An 18,309-nucleotide genomic window follows, 5' to 3' on the forward strand; every position below is an offset into this window, starting at 1 on the left:
AGAGTAGAGGTAAAAAAAAAATTCCACCTCTTAGAGGAAATGTTACCATATGACAGATTGCAAACCAACCATTCAACTGCTCCTTTCCATTACTCCACAAAACAAGTGAGAGACCAAATGAAGCAGGAAAGACAACAATAAAAGAACTGGAAAAGCTAAAGCATTTGTAAGAGTGAAAAAGAAGCACCAGGTGAGGCAGAAATGTTATGAAACAACATCTGGTCTCTAAATAATCAGCTCTCCAAATCTCCACTGAGTTAACTAGCCTGAATTTTTACAGAGCTTGCAGAAAGGACCAGAAAATCAGCTCATATTCCTTTAGAGATCAAGCAGAATTAAAGATGCCAGAAGGCCCAAATACCTCAAATATTTGGAAATATTTAAAAGGGGAGAGAGCTAGACTTCAGAAATTACAGCCAAGTACATTAGCATATGTTAATATAATGCCTTGGAATGTTAAAACTGTCCTAGATATAACCCACAGGGATGTTATAGACTAATAAACACTTCATTTGTGGGCATTTAATCCATTCAAAAAAATATTTCTTGGGTCCCTGCTATGTGTCTTCATGAAGCCTGTATTTTTAGTGAGGTGTAGGTTAGGCAATGAATAACTGCATGTGCAGGAATATACAAGAGGGTAACTATAATTACAAACATCCAAGATGTGGGTAAGAGATACCATCCACAGGATGATCAGGAAGGTCCCTCTGATACGGTGACCCTTGGGAAGAAATTGAAACACCTGTGTAGGTATGGGAAAAGCAATTTGGGCAATGGGAAGGGCAAGCACACCAGTCCTGAGGTGGCAGCATGTGTGGTGAGTTCACAGAACATGAAGGAGGCCCATATGGCTGGTGTGGAGGAAGGAGGAAGCAAGTATCATGGATGACATCTGAGAAGGGACAGAGGCCCTGATTAGGTAGGAAGGACTCATAGACCACTGTAAGGACTTGGCTTTTATGGTGAGGGAATTGAGAGGCCCCGAAAGGCTTGAATGGAGCAAGCCTTGACATGATCTTAGTTATATTTTAACAGGATTGCTATTATTGCTTTGTAGAAAATGGGATAAAGGAATGGGGGTAGAAAGCAGAGTGAAAAATTAAAAGGCTTCTGCAATAAGCCAGGCCAGACCACCCCCTGCCCTATCCCTTCATGGCAGGTGCTGGCCTTGTTCATAGCAATGCTCCTCTTGCCAGCACAGTGCTTGGCATAATGATGATGTTTGAATGAAATTTTAGCAACAGCAGTCATAACTCATGGCTAATCCCGGGCGAGGAACCATCTATTTGTCCCCATTAAAAACAAAGTCTATGAGAAGAGTCATGCCTCAGAGGTGATAGAAGAAGGCATGCAAATGGAAAGAGGCACCATTTCAAACCTTAGTTCATCAAGAAGATATGCTTTGCCTGCTGCCAGTTCCCTTCAAACTCATAAGCAAATCCCACTCCCCCCTCCTCCCGTGCAGGTCCAGATGGGCATGCAAAACCAGACTTGGGAAACTGAGACCCTGTCTCATTTGCATCCCTGATGCTGTGAGGGACACTGCATGGACACACCTGAGTTTATTAAAAGCTTCTGCATCACCCAAGAGAAAGAACCATCATTCTTCTACTCTTACAGTGAGCCCTTGTGTGTATCCAAGAGATATTCGAAAGCAACAATATCCCTCTAAGTTTGCTTTCAGAAATTTTTATGCATTCACTCTGGGACAGATCAGGCAAGAGCCTGATGCCTTGTGAAGGAGAGTTCCTGGCTTATAATGCACACTGACCCTTCTTTGCTGGGTGGTATGTTGAGCCTTAGATAGCCAAGTAAGAAGAGACATCATGTTGGCTCTGACTCCTGTTATAACTGTGTCCTATGAAGTCAAGAGTGCATTTATGTTCCTTTCAGTACTGGAGCTCGCAGTGGGGATCCTGACCAATGCCTTCATTTTCTTGGTGAATTTTTGGGATGTGGTGAGGAGGCAGCCACTGAGCAACTGCGATCTTATCCTTCTGAGTCTCAGCCTCACTCGACTTTTCCTGCATGGGCTGCTGTTTCTGGATGCCATCCAGCTTACATACTTCCAGCGGATGAAAGACCCACTGAGCCTCAGCTACCAGACCATCATCATGCTCTGGATGATCACAAACCAAGCTGGGCTCTGGCTCACCACCTGTCTCAGTCTTTTCTACTGCTCCAAGATTGTCCGTTTCTCTCATACCCTCCTTCTCTGCTTGGCAAACTGGGTCTCCAGGAAGGCACCCCAGATGCTCCTGGGTGCCATGCTTTTCTCTTCTGCCTGCACTCTCCTCTGTTTGGGGGACTTCTTTAGTAGATCTGGCTTTGCATTCACAACTGTGCTACTCATGAATAATACAGAATTTAATTCACAAATTGTAAAACTCAATTTCTATTATTCCTCCATCTTCTGTACCCTGGGGTCAATCCCTCCTTTCATGTTTTTTCTGGTTTCTTCTGGGGTGCTGATTATCTCTCTGGGAAGGCACATGAGAACAATGAAGGCCAACACCAAAGACTCCGGTGACCCCAGCCTGGAGGCCCATATCAAAGCACTCATATCTCTCATCTCCTTTCTCTGCCTCTATGTGGTGTCATTCTGTGTTGCCCTTATCTCAGTGCCTTTAACCATGGTGTGGCACAACAAGATCGGGGTAATGATCTGTGTAGGGATCCTAGCAGCTTGTCCCTCTATACATGCAGCCATCCTGATCTCAGGCAATGCCAAGCTGAGGAGAGCTGTGGAGACCATTCTACTCTGGGTTCAGAGCAGCCTTAAGGTAAGGGCAGGCCACAGGGCAGATCTCAGGACTCCAGATCTATGTTGAGAGCAGACACAAAATGGGCTCTTCACGAATATGCCTCCAATTATTCATGAAGCCTTCAGAAACTTATTCCAATTTCTTCTGTGGACATAATTGAGAGTCTCTCTACTTATAGCAGAATAAAATAATTAAAGCTCTATCCATAGCCTAGGCAAGGATACCATGCATGGGTTCTCCAAGCTTTGAAAATGAATGAAATAGAGAGGTGAGATACTCAGTGTACATGCTTTGTATACTGTGGGTTTATTAGTGCTTGATATGAACCAAACCATGACCAATGACCTCTTATGAAATACTATCTAAACCCCAAGATAACATGGTTGGCTTTTCATATGACTGCTAAACCTATTTCTTAAAACAGGTGCTAGCTAAATATTTGAAAATATTCACTACTACAGCAATTACACAATCCTCTTCAAACTCCACAATTTTCATGGAAGTGCAAGATATGGAAAGACAGACTTGGAAGATCAAGTGTCATCACTTCAGCTTCAAGAGGTACTACACTAAAACTCCTACAGGAACCAGAGAATAGGGGTCATTTTGCCTGAAAATACACCAATTCAGAAATGTACATTCAACCTACTTTTATAGTAAGAAGAAAGAGAGGTAGATATCTGCTTGGTGGGTACCCAGGATACCAGCCCTAGAATGTGCCTTCTGACTCTGCTTTATTTGCCCTTGAATACAGTGCTTTGCCTGGTACCAAACATTGGAACCTGCCAAAATAGTCTTGCTGAGAGACACAGAGATTCAGCATTCTCTGTCTGCACAGGAGCATAGCCAGGAAGGCTCTCCTCAAATTGGATCCTACAAGACTCAGCAGAGAAAAAGATATATAAGACCTGTAAATCTTGATGGGCTTCAAAAGCATAGCAGGTCATCCACAGAGTCTCATAGCTCTGCCAGCTGTGGGAGATGCTGAGCAACTACTTCCTCTTCTCCAGCATCCAATTCCTCCTCTCAGTTATCCAAAACCTCCAAAACCAACTAACATTTTGTCACCTCCACAAGCTACACAATTTGTAACTGCATCTGGTTTCCTTTCCTTGGTGGACACCAAAGTTGTCCTAGATTTCCCTGCAAGACAGGGGTCCCCACTCTTGGCTGCACATTAAAATCGCCTGGGTAGCTTTTTAAAATCTCAGTGCCCAGGCCGCACATCAGGCCAATTTCATCAGCTCTCTAGAAGTAGAACCCATGAATCATTTAAAGCCCTCAGGTGATTCCAGGTTGTAGCCAATGTTGAGAACCACTGCTCTAGATGCCTTTTGTCTTAAGCTGAATGATGTCAGACCCTCCCGTGGAAGACTTGTTTTATGACCTTTTTATTTTTAAAGATTTTATCTATTTGTTTATTTGTTTGAGAGAGAGAGAGCAAGCAGGGGGAGTGGGAGAGAGGTAGAGGAGGAGGGAGAGGGACAAGTAGACTCCACGCTGAAGGAGGAGCCCAACGTGGGGCTCTATCTCATGACTCTGAGATCATGACCTGAGCTGAAACCAAGAGTCAGAAGCTTAACCAGCTCAGCCACCCAGGTGCCCTGTCTTGTGCCCTTTTTAAAATTCTTTTCCCCTAGAGTACTTGGGAAAATGTGATCGTACAAGAAAATAGAGAACATTCCTTATTTTGCTTTTTTCTTTTTGTATAAATTCTCTGTGAACCAGTCTCCATTACCTCGGACTCCTCTCCATGGCTTCATTTTAACATTATATTTTGATACAATTTCAAATTTATAGAGAAGTTGCAAGAGTTCCCATATATCCTTCACCCACATTCACTCATTATTTATGTTTTACCCCACTTCTCTCTTCAGTCCCCCACACAGATACTTCCAGTTCTAATCCAATAATACATGATTCCCTTTACTTTTCCTTTTTACACACTTGTAACTCCTTTGTCTTACCACGAGAAATACATTCCATTTATGCTTAATATATTTGCTCATTTGCTTATACCTAGATTATATAGTTTTGAAATTGTTATCCTATAGCACTGCAAAAGGCAAAATGGCTAACTAGAATTCAATATTTGTTTATAGTATTTTTTCATGTTTAGGTAGAATTTATGTACAGCAAAATGCACAGATGCTAAATGTACAACATTGTACTATGTGAAATAAACGTACACAGGCACCTAAGTGACACTCCAAATAAGATATACAGTATTTCATTAGCACAGACAGATCCAGTATTCCTCTTCTAGTCAATCCCCATCCACTTTGGGCAACCACTATACTCATTTCTTCCCATAGGTTAGTTTTGCCTGTTCTTATATAAATCCTATAGTAAATACTCCTTTGTTTCCTCTACTTTTGTTCAACATAATGTCTTTGATCCTTAATACTGCATGAGTCATAGCTTGTTTATTCACTTACTATTGATAAACATTTGTATTGGTCACAGTTTGGGGCTATTACAAACAAAGTATTTTTTTAAGATTTATTTATTTATTTTAGGGAGAAAAGAGGGCATGAGTGGGGGGATGGAGCAGAAGAAGACAGAGAGAGAGAATCTCCAGCAGATTCCTGGCCAAGTGTGGAGCCCATTGCAGGGCTCAATCCCATGACCCTGAGATCTTGACCCCAGCTGAAACTAAGAGCCAGATGCCTAACCAACTGAACCCCTCAGGTGCCCCATGAATAAAGTTTTTTTTTAATGTTCTTAAATCCATCTTTTCATTTCTCTTAGATAAATATTTAAGAGTAGAATTACTGGATTGTTAAATTGATGTACACTTAACTTCATAAGAAAACTGCAAAGGGGTTTTCCGAAGTTAGTCAAACATTTTATGCTCCTATCAATAATGTAACAGAGTCATTCCATATTCTTACCAGCATTTGGTATTACCAGTCTTTGGAAATTTTGGCCACTCTAGCAGGGTGAATGGTGTCTCATTGCGGTTTTAGTTTGCATTTCCCTGATAACTAATGATATGGAGCAACTTTTCATGTGCTTTTTGACCATTTGTATATCTTGTATTATAAAGGGACTGATTTGTTTGATTTTTTTTATTTGTTTGATCTTTTAAAAAATTTTATTATTTAAGTACAGCTGATGCCCTTTTTATATTGAATGGGTTTTTAAAATTAATTTGTGGGAGTTTGGTAGCATTGTGTGTGTGTATAAAATAACTTCCCTCTTCTATTTTGTTAACATAAGCATTTGCATTGAATAATTTTTAAATGTTAAATCAATCTTATATTCCTGGGACAAGCCCTCAATCAAAATGTATTATTATTTTATATGTTGCTCTATTTGACTTCCTAATATATTGTTAAAAATTTTTGTATCTATGTTCATGAGGAATACTCACCTCTATATTTTTAATACCATTCTCAGGTTTGGTATCAGAGTTATTCTGACATAACACAAGTTAGGAAATGTTTCATCCATCTTAATTTCATTTAAGATTTTGTATAAAATTGGTATTATCTTTCCCTTAATATTTGGTGGCATTAATCAGAAATCTTATGGACCTGAAATTTCCTGTTTAGGGAGGTTTTCTAAATTATTCAAATTACAATTTATTGAATAGGTATAGTACTATAAAGATTTTTAATTTCTTCTTGTGTCTCTTGGAAAGTTGCATTTTTCAAAGAATTTACCTATTATATCTAGGTTTTTTAATGTATTGCCATAAATTGGATCATAATATTCCTTTATTATCATTTTAATGTCTATAGCATTTGTTTTGCTATCCTCTTTCATTCCCAAGTTTGACAACTTTTGTTCTCTTTTTAATTCATCACTCTAGTTAGAGATTTATCAATTTATTGATATTTCCAAGAAATAAACTTCTTGTTTCACTTGATTTTCTTTACTTTTAATTTTTCTACTCAGTACCATTATATTATTTATTGTTTTCCTCTTTCTACTTTGTAGGTTTAATTTCTCTGCCTGTTTTAGCTTCTCAAGGCAGAGATTTAGATCATTGACTTTAATTTTTTTTTGTTCTAACATAAACATTTAAAGCTTTAACTTTCTGCTAAACATGCTATCTCACAAGGTTCAATATATTGTATTCCCTTGCAGCTTGCTTATGTAATTGACATACAACATTTGTAACATTAAGATGTACGTGTGATAACTTGGTATACATACAGTTTGCAAAATGTTTACCACAATAAAGTTTGTTAATACATCCTTTATCTTACATAATTTCCATTTTTCTGCTGTTCCTGGTTATGGTGAAAATATTTAATCTTTACTGTCATAGAAACTTCAAATATACAATACAGTATTGTCAGCTATAGTCATCATGTTGTACATTAGATCCCCAGAATTTATTTAACTAATAACTGAGAGTCTGTAGCCTTTGACCAACATTTTCCCCTTCCTTTCCCCCCAGCGCAGCCCCTGGCAACCACCATCTTTCTCTGTTTCTATGAGTGCAATGATTTTACATCTTAAAAACAAGTGAGATTATACAGTAGTTATCATTGTTGGACTTATTTTATTAGTAAATGCCCTCAAGATCCATCCATATTGTCACAGATTGCAAGGTTTCCATCTGAATAATACATATCACATTTTCTTTGTCCATTCATCCACTGATAGACACTTAGATCGTTTCCATGTCTTGGTTACTGTGAATAATACTACGATAAACATAGGAATGTAGATATCTCTTCAATGCCCTGTTTTCATTTTCTTTAGACATATACCCAGAAGTAAGATTACTAGATCATATGGTAGTTCTACTTATAACTTTTTGAGGATTCCCCCATACTGGTTCCCACAGTAACTGTATCAATTTACATTGCCACCAACAGGGCACAAATGTTCCACATCTTCACTAGTATTTGTTAGCTCTTGTCTTTTTGATAGTAGTTATTCTAACAGGTGTGAAATGGTATTTCACTGTGGTTTTGATTTGCATTTCCTGATGATGATGATGATGATGATGATGATGATGATGATTTTGATTTTGATATTGAGAAACTTTTCGTGTACTTGTTAGCTATTTGTATGTCTTCTTTGGAAAAATGTCTATTCAAGTCCTCTGCCCATTTTTAATCAGGTTATTTATTCTTTTGCTTTTGAATTGTATGAGTTCCTTTTTTATATTTTGGATATTGATTCCTTATCATATATGTAGTTTACAGATATCTTCTCCCAGACTCAAGAGTTGAGACTTGTTCACGTTAATGGTTATAAAAGAACTTTAAATAGGGAAGTGATATGATTACAGCAATAATTTTATAAAGATTTGTCTAATATTGGTTTGAAGAGGAGGAGGGAAAGAGTTTAAACCATTTGAACTTCAACTGCAGTTAAAGATTTGGACTAGAATGGGGCAGTAGAAATGGAGTAGATGGAATAAATATGAAAGAGCTTTCAAAAAACATCAACTAGCATCTTAAGACAAAAAAAGGAAGATTCAAGGAAGTTTCCAGTGTGTGTGTTGTAATATGATGTAATAACTAACAAAAATAAAGAAGTTGAGAAGAGAAGTGGGAATGAGTTTGAAGAAAGTGGTAAATGTGGTTTGGAACTTCCTGCAGATGGATTGATATCAGGTTATCTATTTGGAAAACAGCATAATTTTGGAAACAAAGAACTGAAATTCAGATTAGAAGATAGAACCAATAGACCTGTGGTCATCAAAAGAGAATCTATCTTGAAAAATGTAATGTAATGTAAATGTAAATCTTCAATTGGTCATAAAGTTAGAAGAAAATATATTGGCAAGGTTAGGCGGAGCCATTAGAGGTAGTGAGAATGGTTGCTCGGAATGGACTAGATTTTTGTTTATTGCCTTCCTAGTACCTTTTTTCCCCCCTCCACCCAGAAATAATTGCTCTTCATGCTCCAACTAAGATATGTACCAGGATCTTGCCCTCTGACCATATTCGATGAATCCATTCTAAGCCTTTCAAAATCTACCAAAACCTCTTTTCTAACTTGATCCAAGAAAAATTTGTAAGACATGAAATCCAGCAGCTTCTCATGGTTCATTTCCTGAGAAGGTATTATGCTTTTTAAAGGGGGTGAGGGGAAGAGGAGGTGATGGTATAGGAGACAATCCTAAACCCTCTTACAAAGTAGTCTCTAAATATGCACAACTACTTTTGTAAGTACTTGGTGGAAATGCTCCAAGTCTCCCTCACTCGAGATAATTTCTCCTCATCATCCAGCAAATTTTCTGTGTATAGCTGAGGGATATTCATGCTAAAAGTGGACATAGGGGAAATAAAAAAAAAGAGCTAGTGATAATAAAGTATGTGCTTCCCTATTTTGGTGAGAACCAGATCTGCCAAGTACAGACACAATTCAGGTCCTCTGGATCCTTTTAGTTTGACCAGAAAGGCCATTGAAATCTTCCTAAGTGAAAGCATGCATACATATGCAAATATCCCAGAGGAAGCATGATTGATGGGATGAGCACTAGGTGTTATACTATATGATGGCAAATTGAACTTAAATTTTAAAAATGTAAAAAAATAAAACAAAACAAAAACAAAAAACAAAGGAAGCATGAGAAAACTAACCACCCATCTATGAACTAAGAATTTCCAGCATTCATTCCAAACATTCCAACCTCACACTTATTGAAATGATTAGTAAGATTCCTGGGGGAGGTGATATTTGACTCTCTGAAGTTAGCCTAACACTCAATGGATCCGAGCAGTTGTTTATACAGAGTTTAGTTTTGTGTAAACCTGGATTTTTCTACTGCACTATTTTGTATGTTTCTTTTTCCATTTGGATCTTTGCACAATGACTTTGAATATCAGGTAGAGATGCTTTTTCTTGCCACTTGTTGCTTCTAGAATAGAAACTTTCAGAGAGACAATTTATAGTGTAGTCAGGGAATAATGTAGTCAGTGATTAATTAAGCATAGGGGTTCTAGAGTCCTAAAGCCTGATAGTTTCAAATCTCAGCTACAACACTGACTAAATTTGAAACACCAAAGTATTTACTGATAGATGAACAGATGAATAAATTGTGACATATGCATGAGATCGTATACAACACAGCAGTGAATTCACAAATTTACTGTCAAATGAGAAAAGCATGTTTTAGGACAATTCATGCAATCCCATCTATGTAGGCCTTAAATACCTAGAATACACCACAATATATTATACAGAGATAAGTAAGTGTGTAACAAAGTATGAAAAAATATGCAAGAATTATAAACATCAAATTCAGGAGAGTGGTTACTGGTGGTGGAAGAGAAGTGGAATGCTCTTGGTGAGTAGTACAAGATGAATTTTAATTATGTTTTGATGTTTCATTTCTGAGATTAAGAGATGGATGGGCACTTATTATATTATTCTTTATTCCTTTTTATACCTCTGAAATGTTACATGATACATTTTTTGAAAAATTGCATCAAAGACTCAGCCCTGTTTTTGTTAACATTACACACAATTTAAGCACTCTGGATACTTCTTTGTTAGGACATTTACACGTAGATACACAATTGTATAAATCGGATTCATTCTTTCTACTAAAAGTCTGATTTTGGAAAACTTATTTAACACTAAATAATCTAACCTATTTTCTATGCTAAAATTTTTCATAAGTGAAACAGATGACATTAAATAAATTTCTAAAGTTACAAAATAAAAGATTAATTTCCAACATATGTTTCTAATTTCAAAATTGTTCATCAAATATTCTATTCACATTTTTAAAAATCTATACTTGAAAACAACTATTTTCCATTATGAAGCAGAATGCAATTAAATGTTTCTAGTTAAAATCTCAGTGCACAATATTATATCTCAATGAACATTATTAATCTAAAATTGTAATCTGCAAAAGAAAAAGAATTAGGTTTCTAACTCCAAATCAAAAGCATTATAAAATTATTAAAATATAATCTAACAATTAAACATTTCTAATTTTCAATTGGTATTTTTTCAGTTGATTTAAAACATTGTCTCAGTATCATATATTTTGTGTTTTGTGTTCAGTTTATTTATTTATTTATTTTTATGTTCAGTTTAATACAACATTTTTTCTTGAATGAATCAGCTGCGATTATAAAATAGCACACACAAAGAACAAACTGAGGGTTGATGGAGGGAGGTGGGTGGGAAGATGGGCTAAGTGGGCGATGGGCATTAAGGAGGGTACTCATTGGGATGAGCACTGAGTGTTACACGTAAGTGATGAACCACTAAATTCTACTCCTGAAATCAATACTACACTATATATTAACTAACTTGAATTTAAATTTTAAATAAAGAAATCTAACACTCTAAATTCCATTTAGCCTTTTGAACATGTACAGTTAGAATGATGTTTGATAGGAGTTGAATGACTTCGGAAATAAAATAAATTGCTTGTAGCAGCTTAAAAAAACTAAAAAATAAAATATCATAGGTTCATTCTTCTCTAGCAAGTGCTCCACCATCTTCAATATTCAAAACACCACAGTATTTCTAGCTATAAGGTAGTCATATAATTTCTCCTTCACTCCACAGACAATCTTTCAGAGCATTGTAAAAGTTTTATGGCCACTTTTTTTTTTTTTTTTTTTTTTTTTACAAAAGCAAGACCTATTTTATTTTCATTCAGAAATTAATCCTATAGAAATTCTAATTCTTTCTTCCACTTAATTAAATTTTCATCAGATATCTTTTCTATATAGCAATTGTTCTTTATTTTGTAATGGTATCTTAAACTTTATTTTTTGGCAAAGACATATTTTGCACTTTCAATACATAAAGTATTATTTGCTTTTCACAAAGAAATGCATTGTCTCCCATTTTTCTAGCAGCATATGGCCTCATCCTGATTTCCCCCTTTCAGTAGAGGTCTGACTTTAAACTCTTGCTCTACTCTAAGAAAAAAAAACAGTTTTGCAAGCATGACAATAGCTACCAACTAAACTCCTTCCACTGAGGTAGCACTGGAAACAGACGTGGTGAGTCCAGATTCCTGCTCCAGCCTCCAGCCCACTGCTCCCTGTGGGAATGTGTTCTCAGCAGTATCAGAACTTCTAAATACTTGGCTATGTGTTGAAAGCTCCAAAATTTCAAAATGTTGACTCAATTTTTTTAAAACACTGAAGAGATCAAACAAAATACAGCTGCATGCTGAATGCAATCTGTGGGCTGCCAGCCCATGACCTCTGCTACCAATCTATGACCTCACTCTCGTGTGGTGTGAGGTGTTTTCCTGTTTGGGCACTTACTCACAAGAGATGAGGAACTAGAGAGGAAACCAAGAGAGAAACTCTTCAGAAGATACTATTTAAGTCAAATTACCCAGAATGTTATAATGGATTCTTCTAGTCTGATGTCATTTTCCTATTGATGGGCGCAGAGCAAGAATATTGCCCTGAGGAATTCTCCTGAAGGCTGCTGAGTTTAGGGACTAAAGAGAAGGGTAGAGTCTTGCCTCCCATCAGGCTTCCCATCAGTTAGTCCTGGATCGCAGTGACCACAGACAAGTACTAGGTGCTCACCATATGGAAAGAGCAGGGGTTGGGCTCCAAATTCTGAGTTTTAGCAGCCACATCCCATGAGCAAGTTTAAGTTCAACTCTGTCATGTATTTCAGTTATTAGTTCCTGAGCATCTCCATCAAAACTCTAGACATTGACTTACTTCTGGGACTTAGGATTTTTGAACAAAAATCTGAAACACACATAGTATTTTACTTCCTTCATAGGTTTTTCTACCTAGAGGCCTCTGGAATATATATTTTTTTCTTCTTTTTTAAACAAAGCCCCAGTTTATGTAGATTTGGATCCCTTTTCATTGATTTTGCCTAACTTTCAGCCTTTTTCACTTACACTTTCTCTCACAATTTCTTTGACCATTACAGCTCTTATAAATATCAGTTTCACGTTCTTCCCTGGCAAAGCACAGCACAACATACATAAAAGTTCTGCTGGATCCAGCATCACAGTCTCTTCCTCCTCCAATAACACTTCTTTCTTTTTTTTCTCTGTAAATTTTGAATTGACATCTTAGTGATATCTTCAAATATTCTCATTCTTTTTTTTTTTTGCAGTATCTAATCTGCTGTTCAGAACCCTTCACTCCACAAACTGTCTCAAACATCAGCCACTACATCTCAAAGCATTTCTTTGTCCATTTCATGATATGAGGGCACATTCTTTTTTATAAAATCAGTCAGTATTCTCTAAAATAGTGAAAATGTAAGAGATGTTTTCTAGCATTTCCTGTGTCTGATAATGACTTTGTGTCACCGACAGACATGGCAGGTCTTTCTTCACAGTGTTCACCCTATTTTGAGTGATTGCATTCTCACATATCCACTGATCTTTTTTTCCTCTGTGTTAAAACTGGAAGTGGGAGATTAGGGAGTCTCCCCTACACTCAAGGTGGAAATGAGACTGTTATGATATTAAAAGGGTCAAATCTTATAGGATTTGATAAAGGAACATGGGGGGAGTTTTTCCATCCTTTGGTTCTGTTTTGCCAAAGACACCCTGAGTAGGAAGTCTGACCACTGAGCATAGTGTTTCTTTGTCCTGATGCTGCAGTAGTTGGCTATGAATGCAGCAATGTCCTCATTATCCAAGTGGATGACTATCCCCTGCAGCATGACCTCTCATTTATTCAGTGAGCCACTGCACAAAGTGGAAGCCAACTTTCCATGCTGTTCCTGGTAGGCTCCAGAACCTGACACCCTTCCCATAAGCTCTAAACCTTCCCCTCTTTAGGCTCCACTGCCACCTCTCACTTCCAGTTCCTGACTCTTAATGTTAGAGCATACATAATACATACAGTTCTTTTTTTTTTTTTAAGATTTTACTTATTCATTTGAGAGAGAGAGGGGGGGGCGGAGGGAGAGCACAAAACAGGGGGAGAAGCAGAGGGAGAAGCAGTCTCCTCGCTGAGCAGGGAGCCTGATGCTGGCTTGATCCCAGGACCCTGGGATTATGGCCTGAGCTGAAGGCAGACACTTAACCAACTGAGCCACCCAGGTGCCCCACATAATACAGTTCTAATAGAGAGTTCTAGTTGCTCCCAAAGCAGGCTTATTCCACGCATCCTATGAATTCTGGGTTGTCACATTATCTGCAATGTGGCAATTTATTTTAAAATAACACAGTGTAGTATCATATATATGAACATAAATTATGAACATAAATTAACTCTATATAAACTAAGAGGTGATAGTTATCATTTGAAGTACTGTTGTCACAATCCTTACTTCAGGGTGGTTATTTAAGTAAGATATGAAACTTTCTAATCAGGAATCACCACCCTCAGAGATGGTCTAGCTCTTAAATTATCCTTATTAAAAACTACTTAACTCACACAAAGAATATTACACAAAATTTTAATTGATTAAATGTATTTTATAGGCCCTACCGCACTCTCATAAGTAAATGATAAAAATCCAACAAGCCTAGAAACCTAGTGCCATATTGCAGTGTTCCAAGCACCATGGATGTTCTGGGGTTATAGTGCTGATAAGAATAAGCTCACCCCTGCCTTCACAACTTCATAGAGTCTAGCAGAGGAAGCAAACAGCTGCATTATCATGCATTTCCCTTTGCCCTCAGGGAGAAAGTACATGATACCTTAAGTCCATAGATAAAGGGCACTGAAACCCAATTGGAGTAAGGAAGGAGAATCAGAAAAAATTTCCTGAATGAAGTCACCTTCAACCTGAGACTCAAAGAATGAGTGAAAAGTATCTAGTTAAAAAGAGTATATAGGGATATATATATATATATATATATATATATATATATATACACACACACACACACACACCTTGGAGAAAGGAGGTAGTTTGATTACCGCTTTGCACGTATTATGTGCTCAGTAAGGATATGTCAGGTGAATATACAAAAACCTTGATCTAAGAGAGTGTATAAAGAACTAGAAGTCTAATGTCACTAGCAGATAGTCCGTGGGTATATGTGGTGTCCAGAGATGTACAGAAAAACCAGAACGTATATCCCAAGTGCCTAGAAGAGTATCTGGTACATGGCAAGCACTCAGAAACATATGTGAAAAGAATGAACATATAAAGATTCACAGACCACATTGAGGAACCAAAACATTATTCTAACAGCAAAGGAAAGTTATTCAAATGTTTCATCAGGGAAATGATACAATCAAGTCTGTATTTTAGAAAGATCATTCTGATTGCAGAGTTAACAGTTGAAGCGAGATTATGGCAAGAGGTTTCTCTGGAAATTGTTGAGAGGATGGAGGATAGACCTGGTGAGAGAGCAGGAGCGAGCTGTGAGAAAGGAGAAAAGAACACAGGTTGACAGACTTGAGTCAGAGTCATCACGGCATAGAGTCTGAGTGGAAGAAAGGAGAAGAGAAAGGAAGGGAAGGGAAGGGAAGGGAGAGAAGAGAGAGAAGAGAAAAGAGAAGAGAAGAGAAGAGAAGAGAAAGAATAAGAGAGGAAGAGAAGAGAAGAGAAGATAAGAGATAGCTACTAAGATATAACTACTCTTACTCTCCTCATCTCTTCCCTCATCTCCACTCTCCTCTTTCTGCTCCTCTCCTCCTTCTCGTCCCCCTCTCCTCTCCTCTCCTCTCCTCTCCTCTCCTCTCCTCTCCTCTCCTCTCCTCTCTCTCTCTTCCTCTTCTCTTCCTTCTCTTCTCTCTTCTCCTCCTCTCTCTTCCTCTTCTCTTCTCTTCTCTTCTCTTCTCTCTCTTCTCTTTCTCTCTCTTCTTCTCTCCTCCTCTCCTCTTCTCTCCTCTCCTTCTCTTCCTCCTCTCCTCTCCCTCTACCTTCCTCGTCCCCTCTCCTCTCCTCTCCTTCCTCTCACTCATCTCACCCTCGCCTCCGCCGCGCCTCTCCTCTCCTCTCCTTCCTCTCCTCTCACTTCCTCTCCTTTTCCTCTCCTTTCTTGGAGAGGAGAGAAGCCAAGGAGAAGACTCATATTTTATGATTTGGGCAGCTGAATAGATGATCTTCACATTCCAAGAGAGAATATAAGGGGAGGAATGTGCTTTAGTAGAGGGTAGTAATTAATAAATTTAGGGACATGTTGACTTCAGGTTGCCTATGGAGTATCTCAGTGAAAACTGAACCAGTCAGAAAATACACAGATCTGAAACTCAGAATAAAGATTTAAGAATCACTTTAGGAGTGACTGAAACTGTGAGACTCAGAAGAGAAGAGAGATAAGTATACAATTTAAGGAATACACGTAGGAGAAGAAAGTAAAAGGAGAGGCTAGAGAGAAAGATGGGAAACCAGGAGAATCATGGAGGCCAAAAAAAGGTATACAACATAAGATGATGTAGGCCCTTGTTCAAGATCAGGAAATATGAAGACCAAACTGTATGCATTTAACTAATGAGTAGGGGTCATTACTTTGTGATGTAGTCATGGTGGGATATGTATTGGAGTGACCTGAGGAGAAAGTGGGAGGTGAGGCAGTAAAAACTGACAATCCTTTCAAGAATTGTGACTGTGAAGCTAAGAAGAAACACGAGGTCTCTTTCAGTTTCCAAGTTTTCTCATTAAACTGCTTGAAAGAACTCCTGCAATATATAATGAAGGCAATATATACATTTAAATGTCCATGTGCCTAATAATAAAGCTCAAGAGACAGAATTTATCTTTCTCTGTGTGATGTATAAAATATAGTTATTTTGGTAAACAGTCATATTGATACCACTCTAAAACAGCAAGCAATGAATCATAAGAGCCCCTTCTTCTAGGTTTCCTTCCTAGATACCACCCCATGATATCTATGGTTGCTTATCAATCCAAGGTAGCCAGTCACAGTTCCTACTGTCATTGGTATTTTTGCTGCATTGTCACCACAGGGTGTAGATTTTGAAAACAGGTAGTCCATCTGTTTGGTGCCATACTTGCCAGCTTTAATAGTTGATCCTAGAAGCTGAGTGAAGGGAAACTCTATGACTCCTATTTTTGCTCTCCCTTGGAAGAGTTCTTAATAACTGTCCATTTCAATTCTCTTCTCTCTCTCTCTCTTACACACACACACACACACGCACACACACACGCTGTTTTCCCTATAGCACACCCACAATATACCCAGAAGAGCCTTGTTTAGCTATATACTGTGTATCCTTTAAATTTTTTTCTAAGAACAGGTGTGGGCATGGTTTTCTATTGCCCTGAACTCTGGCAATTAGAGTTTACAGCAAATTCCATTGTCTTAGTAAGACAATTATTACATTGCAGAATATACGTGCTAAAGACTGCATTTTCATTTTAATATCATGTGAAGATTACCAAAGTCAGATCTTTTTTTTCTCTTTTTAAAAAATGTTTTATTGTGGGAAAATATACATAAAATTCTCCATCTTGACCATTTGTAAGTGCACTCACAATGCTGTGTAACCATCCCCACCATCCATCACCATAGCTCTTTTCATCTTGTAAAACTGAAACTCTATATCCATTAAACTCAATTTTTCTCCTTAAAAAAGACTTTCTCCTGTATTTTTATGGCTTAGTCTGGAGAAGAAATGTACAATTTAACTCACTAAGCAGAGAGTCTTATTCCTCAGCCTATAACATCTAAATGAGGATTATAGTGATCTCATCTTTTTTCAAAGAACAATATATGGGTACATTCCTTATAACCATGCAGCTAGAAGGTCCTTCCTGATGTTTTTCCCAAAGCAATGGGCTGTGGACTCCAAATGCTGTTGACTTCTTCTTTGGTAACCTTTCAGTGGCACTTTTATTGGCCACCGCAGACTTCTGATTCTATAGCAATTTTTCTGATGTTGTCAAGTTTAAAGAAATCACTGGACTCCAAACGCCTTGAAAAAGAATTTGGATCTTTCTTTAGATTTCTTCACAAGAGACAGAACTGTCCCATGTTGTGTCAGTCAGAAGGCTTCCCCCAAATCCTCTGCAGACATTCCTTTGTATTATAACATTTTCTCCCCTTCTGGTGTTACTTGAAAGATTTTATGCTTTGTTGTAGTAGAAAATTCATCTGACACTAAAGTGTATTAATTTTATTGATAAAGTTCATCAGCAAGTCTCTTAAATAATCAGACTGCTCCTACGTAACAAGTCAAGTCTCTGAAACCTACACTGCCTAGAATAGTGACATGGTGAGCATAACTGGGGTCCAATAAACATGTGGAGTCCTTCTGGATAGCTACCCAGGGTCTCCAAGTAATTACACTGTGACCAGAGAAAATCAGGTTTGATCAGATTAAAAACAACAGCAACAACAACAACAACAACAACAACACACACACACACACACACACAGCTTAGAAGACTCTCCAAGTACATAAGAGGCAATTTTAATATTTCAAAACTCTCAAAATGTCCATGTCTTGTGATCCAGCACTTAAGCTGCAGAGAAGTTAGTCTAAGGAAATTATTTAGGCTGTGTATGGAGATGCTTGTACTTGAGTGTTCTCTGTACATTGAGCATGTGAGAAAATCACTAAAGTACTAAGAATTTATAACAAGGTGACAGGTATCATGCTGATAAAATTATAAGCATTACCTTGCTAATTCTCACAACAATCGTATGTAGCATTTACTACAATTACTCTATTATTAGATAAAG

The 18,309-nt window shown here is 37.6% G+C and overlaps 1 protein-coding gene across 1 annotated transcript; it reads left to right on the top strand.

The window, feature by feature from the left end:
- The first annotated feature begins 1,883 nt into the window (after positions 1-1,883).
- TAS2R38 (taste 2 receptor member 38) lies at positions 1,884-2,834 on the top strand. Its single transcript, NM_001145500.1, has one exon. It carries the CDS (start codon positions 1,884-1,886, stop codon positions 2,832-2,834), a length of 951 nt encoding a protein of 316 aa, NP_001138972.1.
- The last annotated feature ends 15,475 nt before the right edge of the window (positions 2,835-18,309 follow it).

The sequence above is a fragment of the Canis lupus genome, chromosome 16 (assembly GCF_011100685.1).
Source record: "Canis lupus familiaris isolate Mischka breed German Shepherd chromosome 16, alternate assembly UU_Cfam_GSD_1.0, whole genome shotgun sequence".
In the NCBI taxonomy this organism is placed as follows: Eukaryota; Metazoa; Chordata; class Mammalia; order Carnivora; family Canidae; genus Canis; species Canis lupus.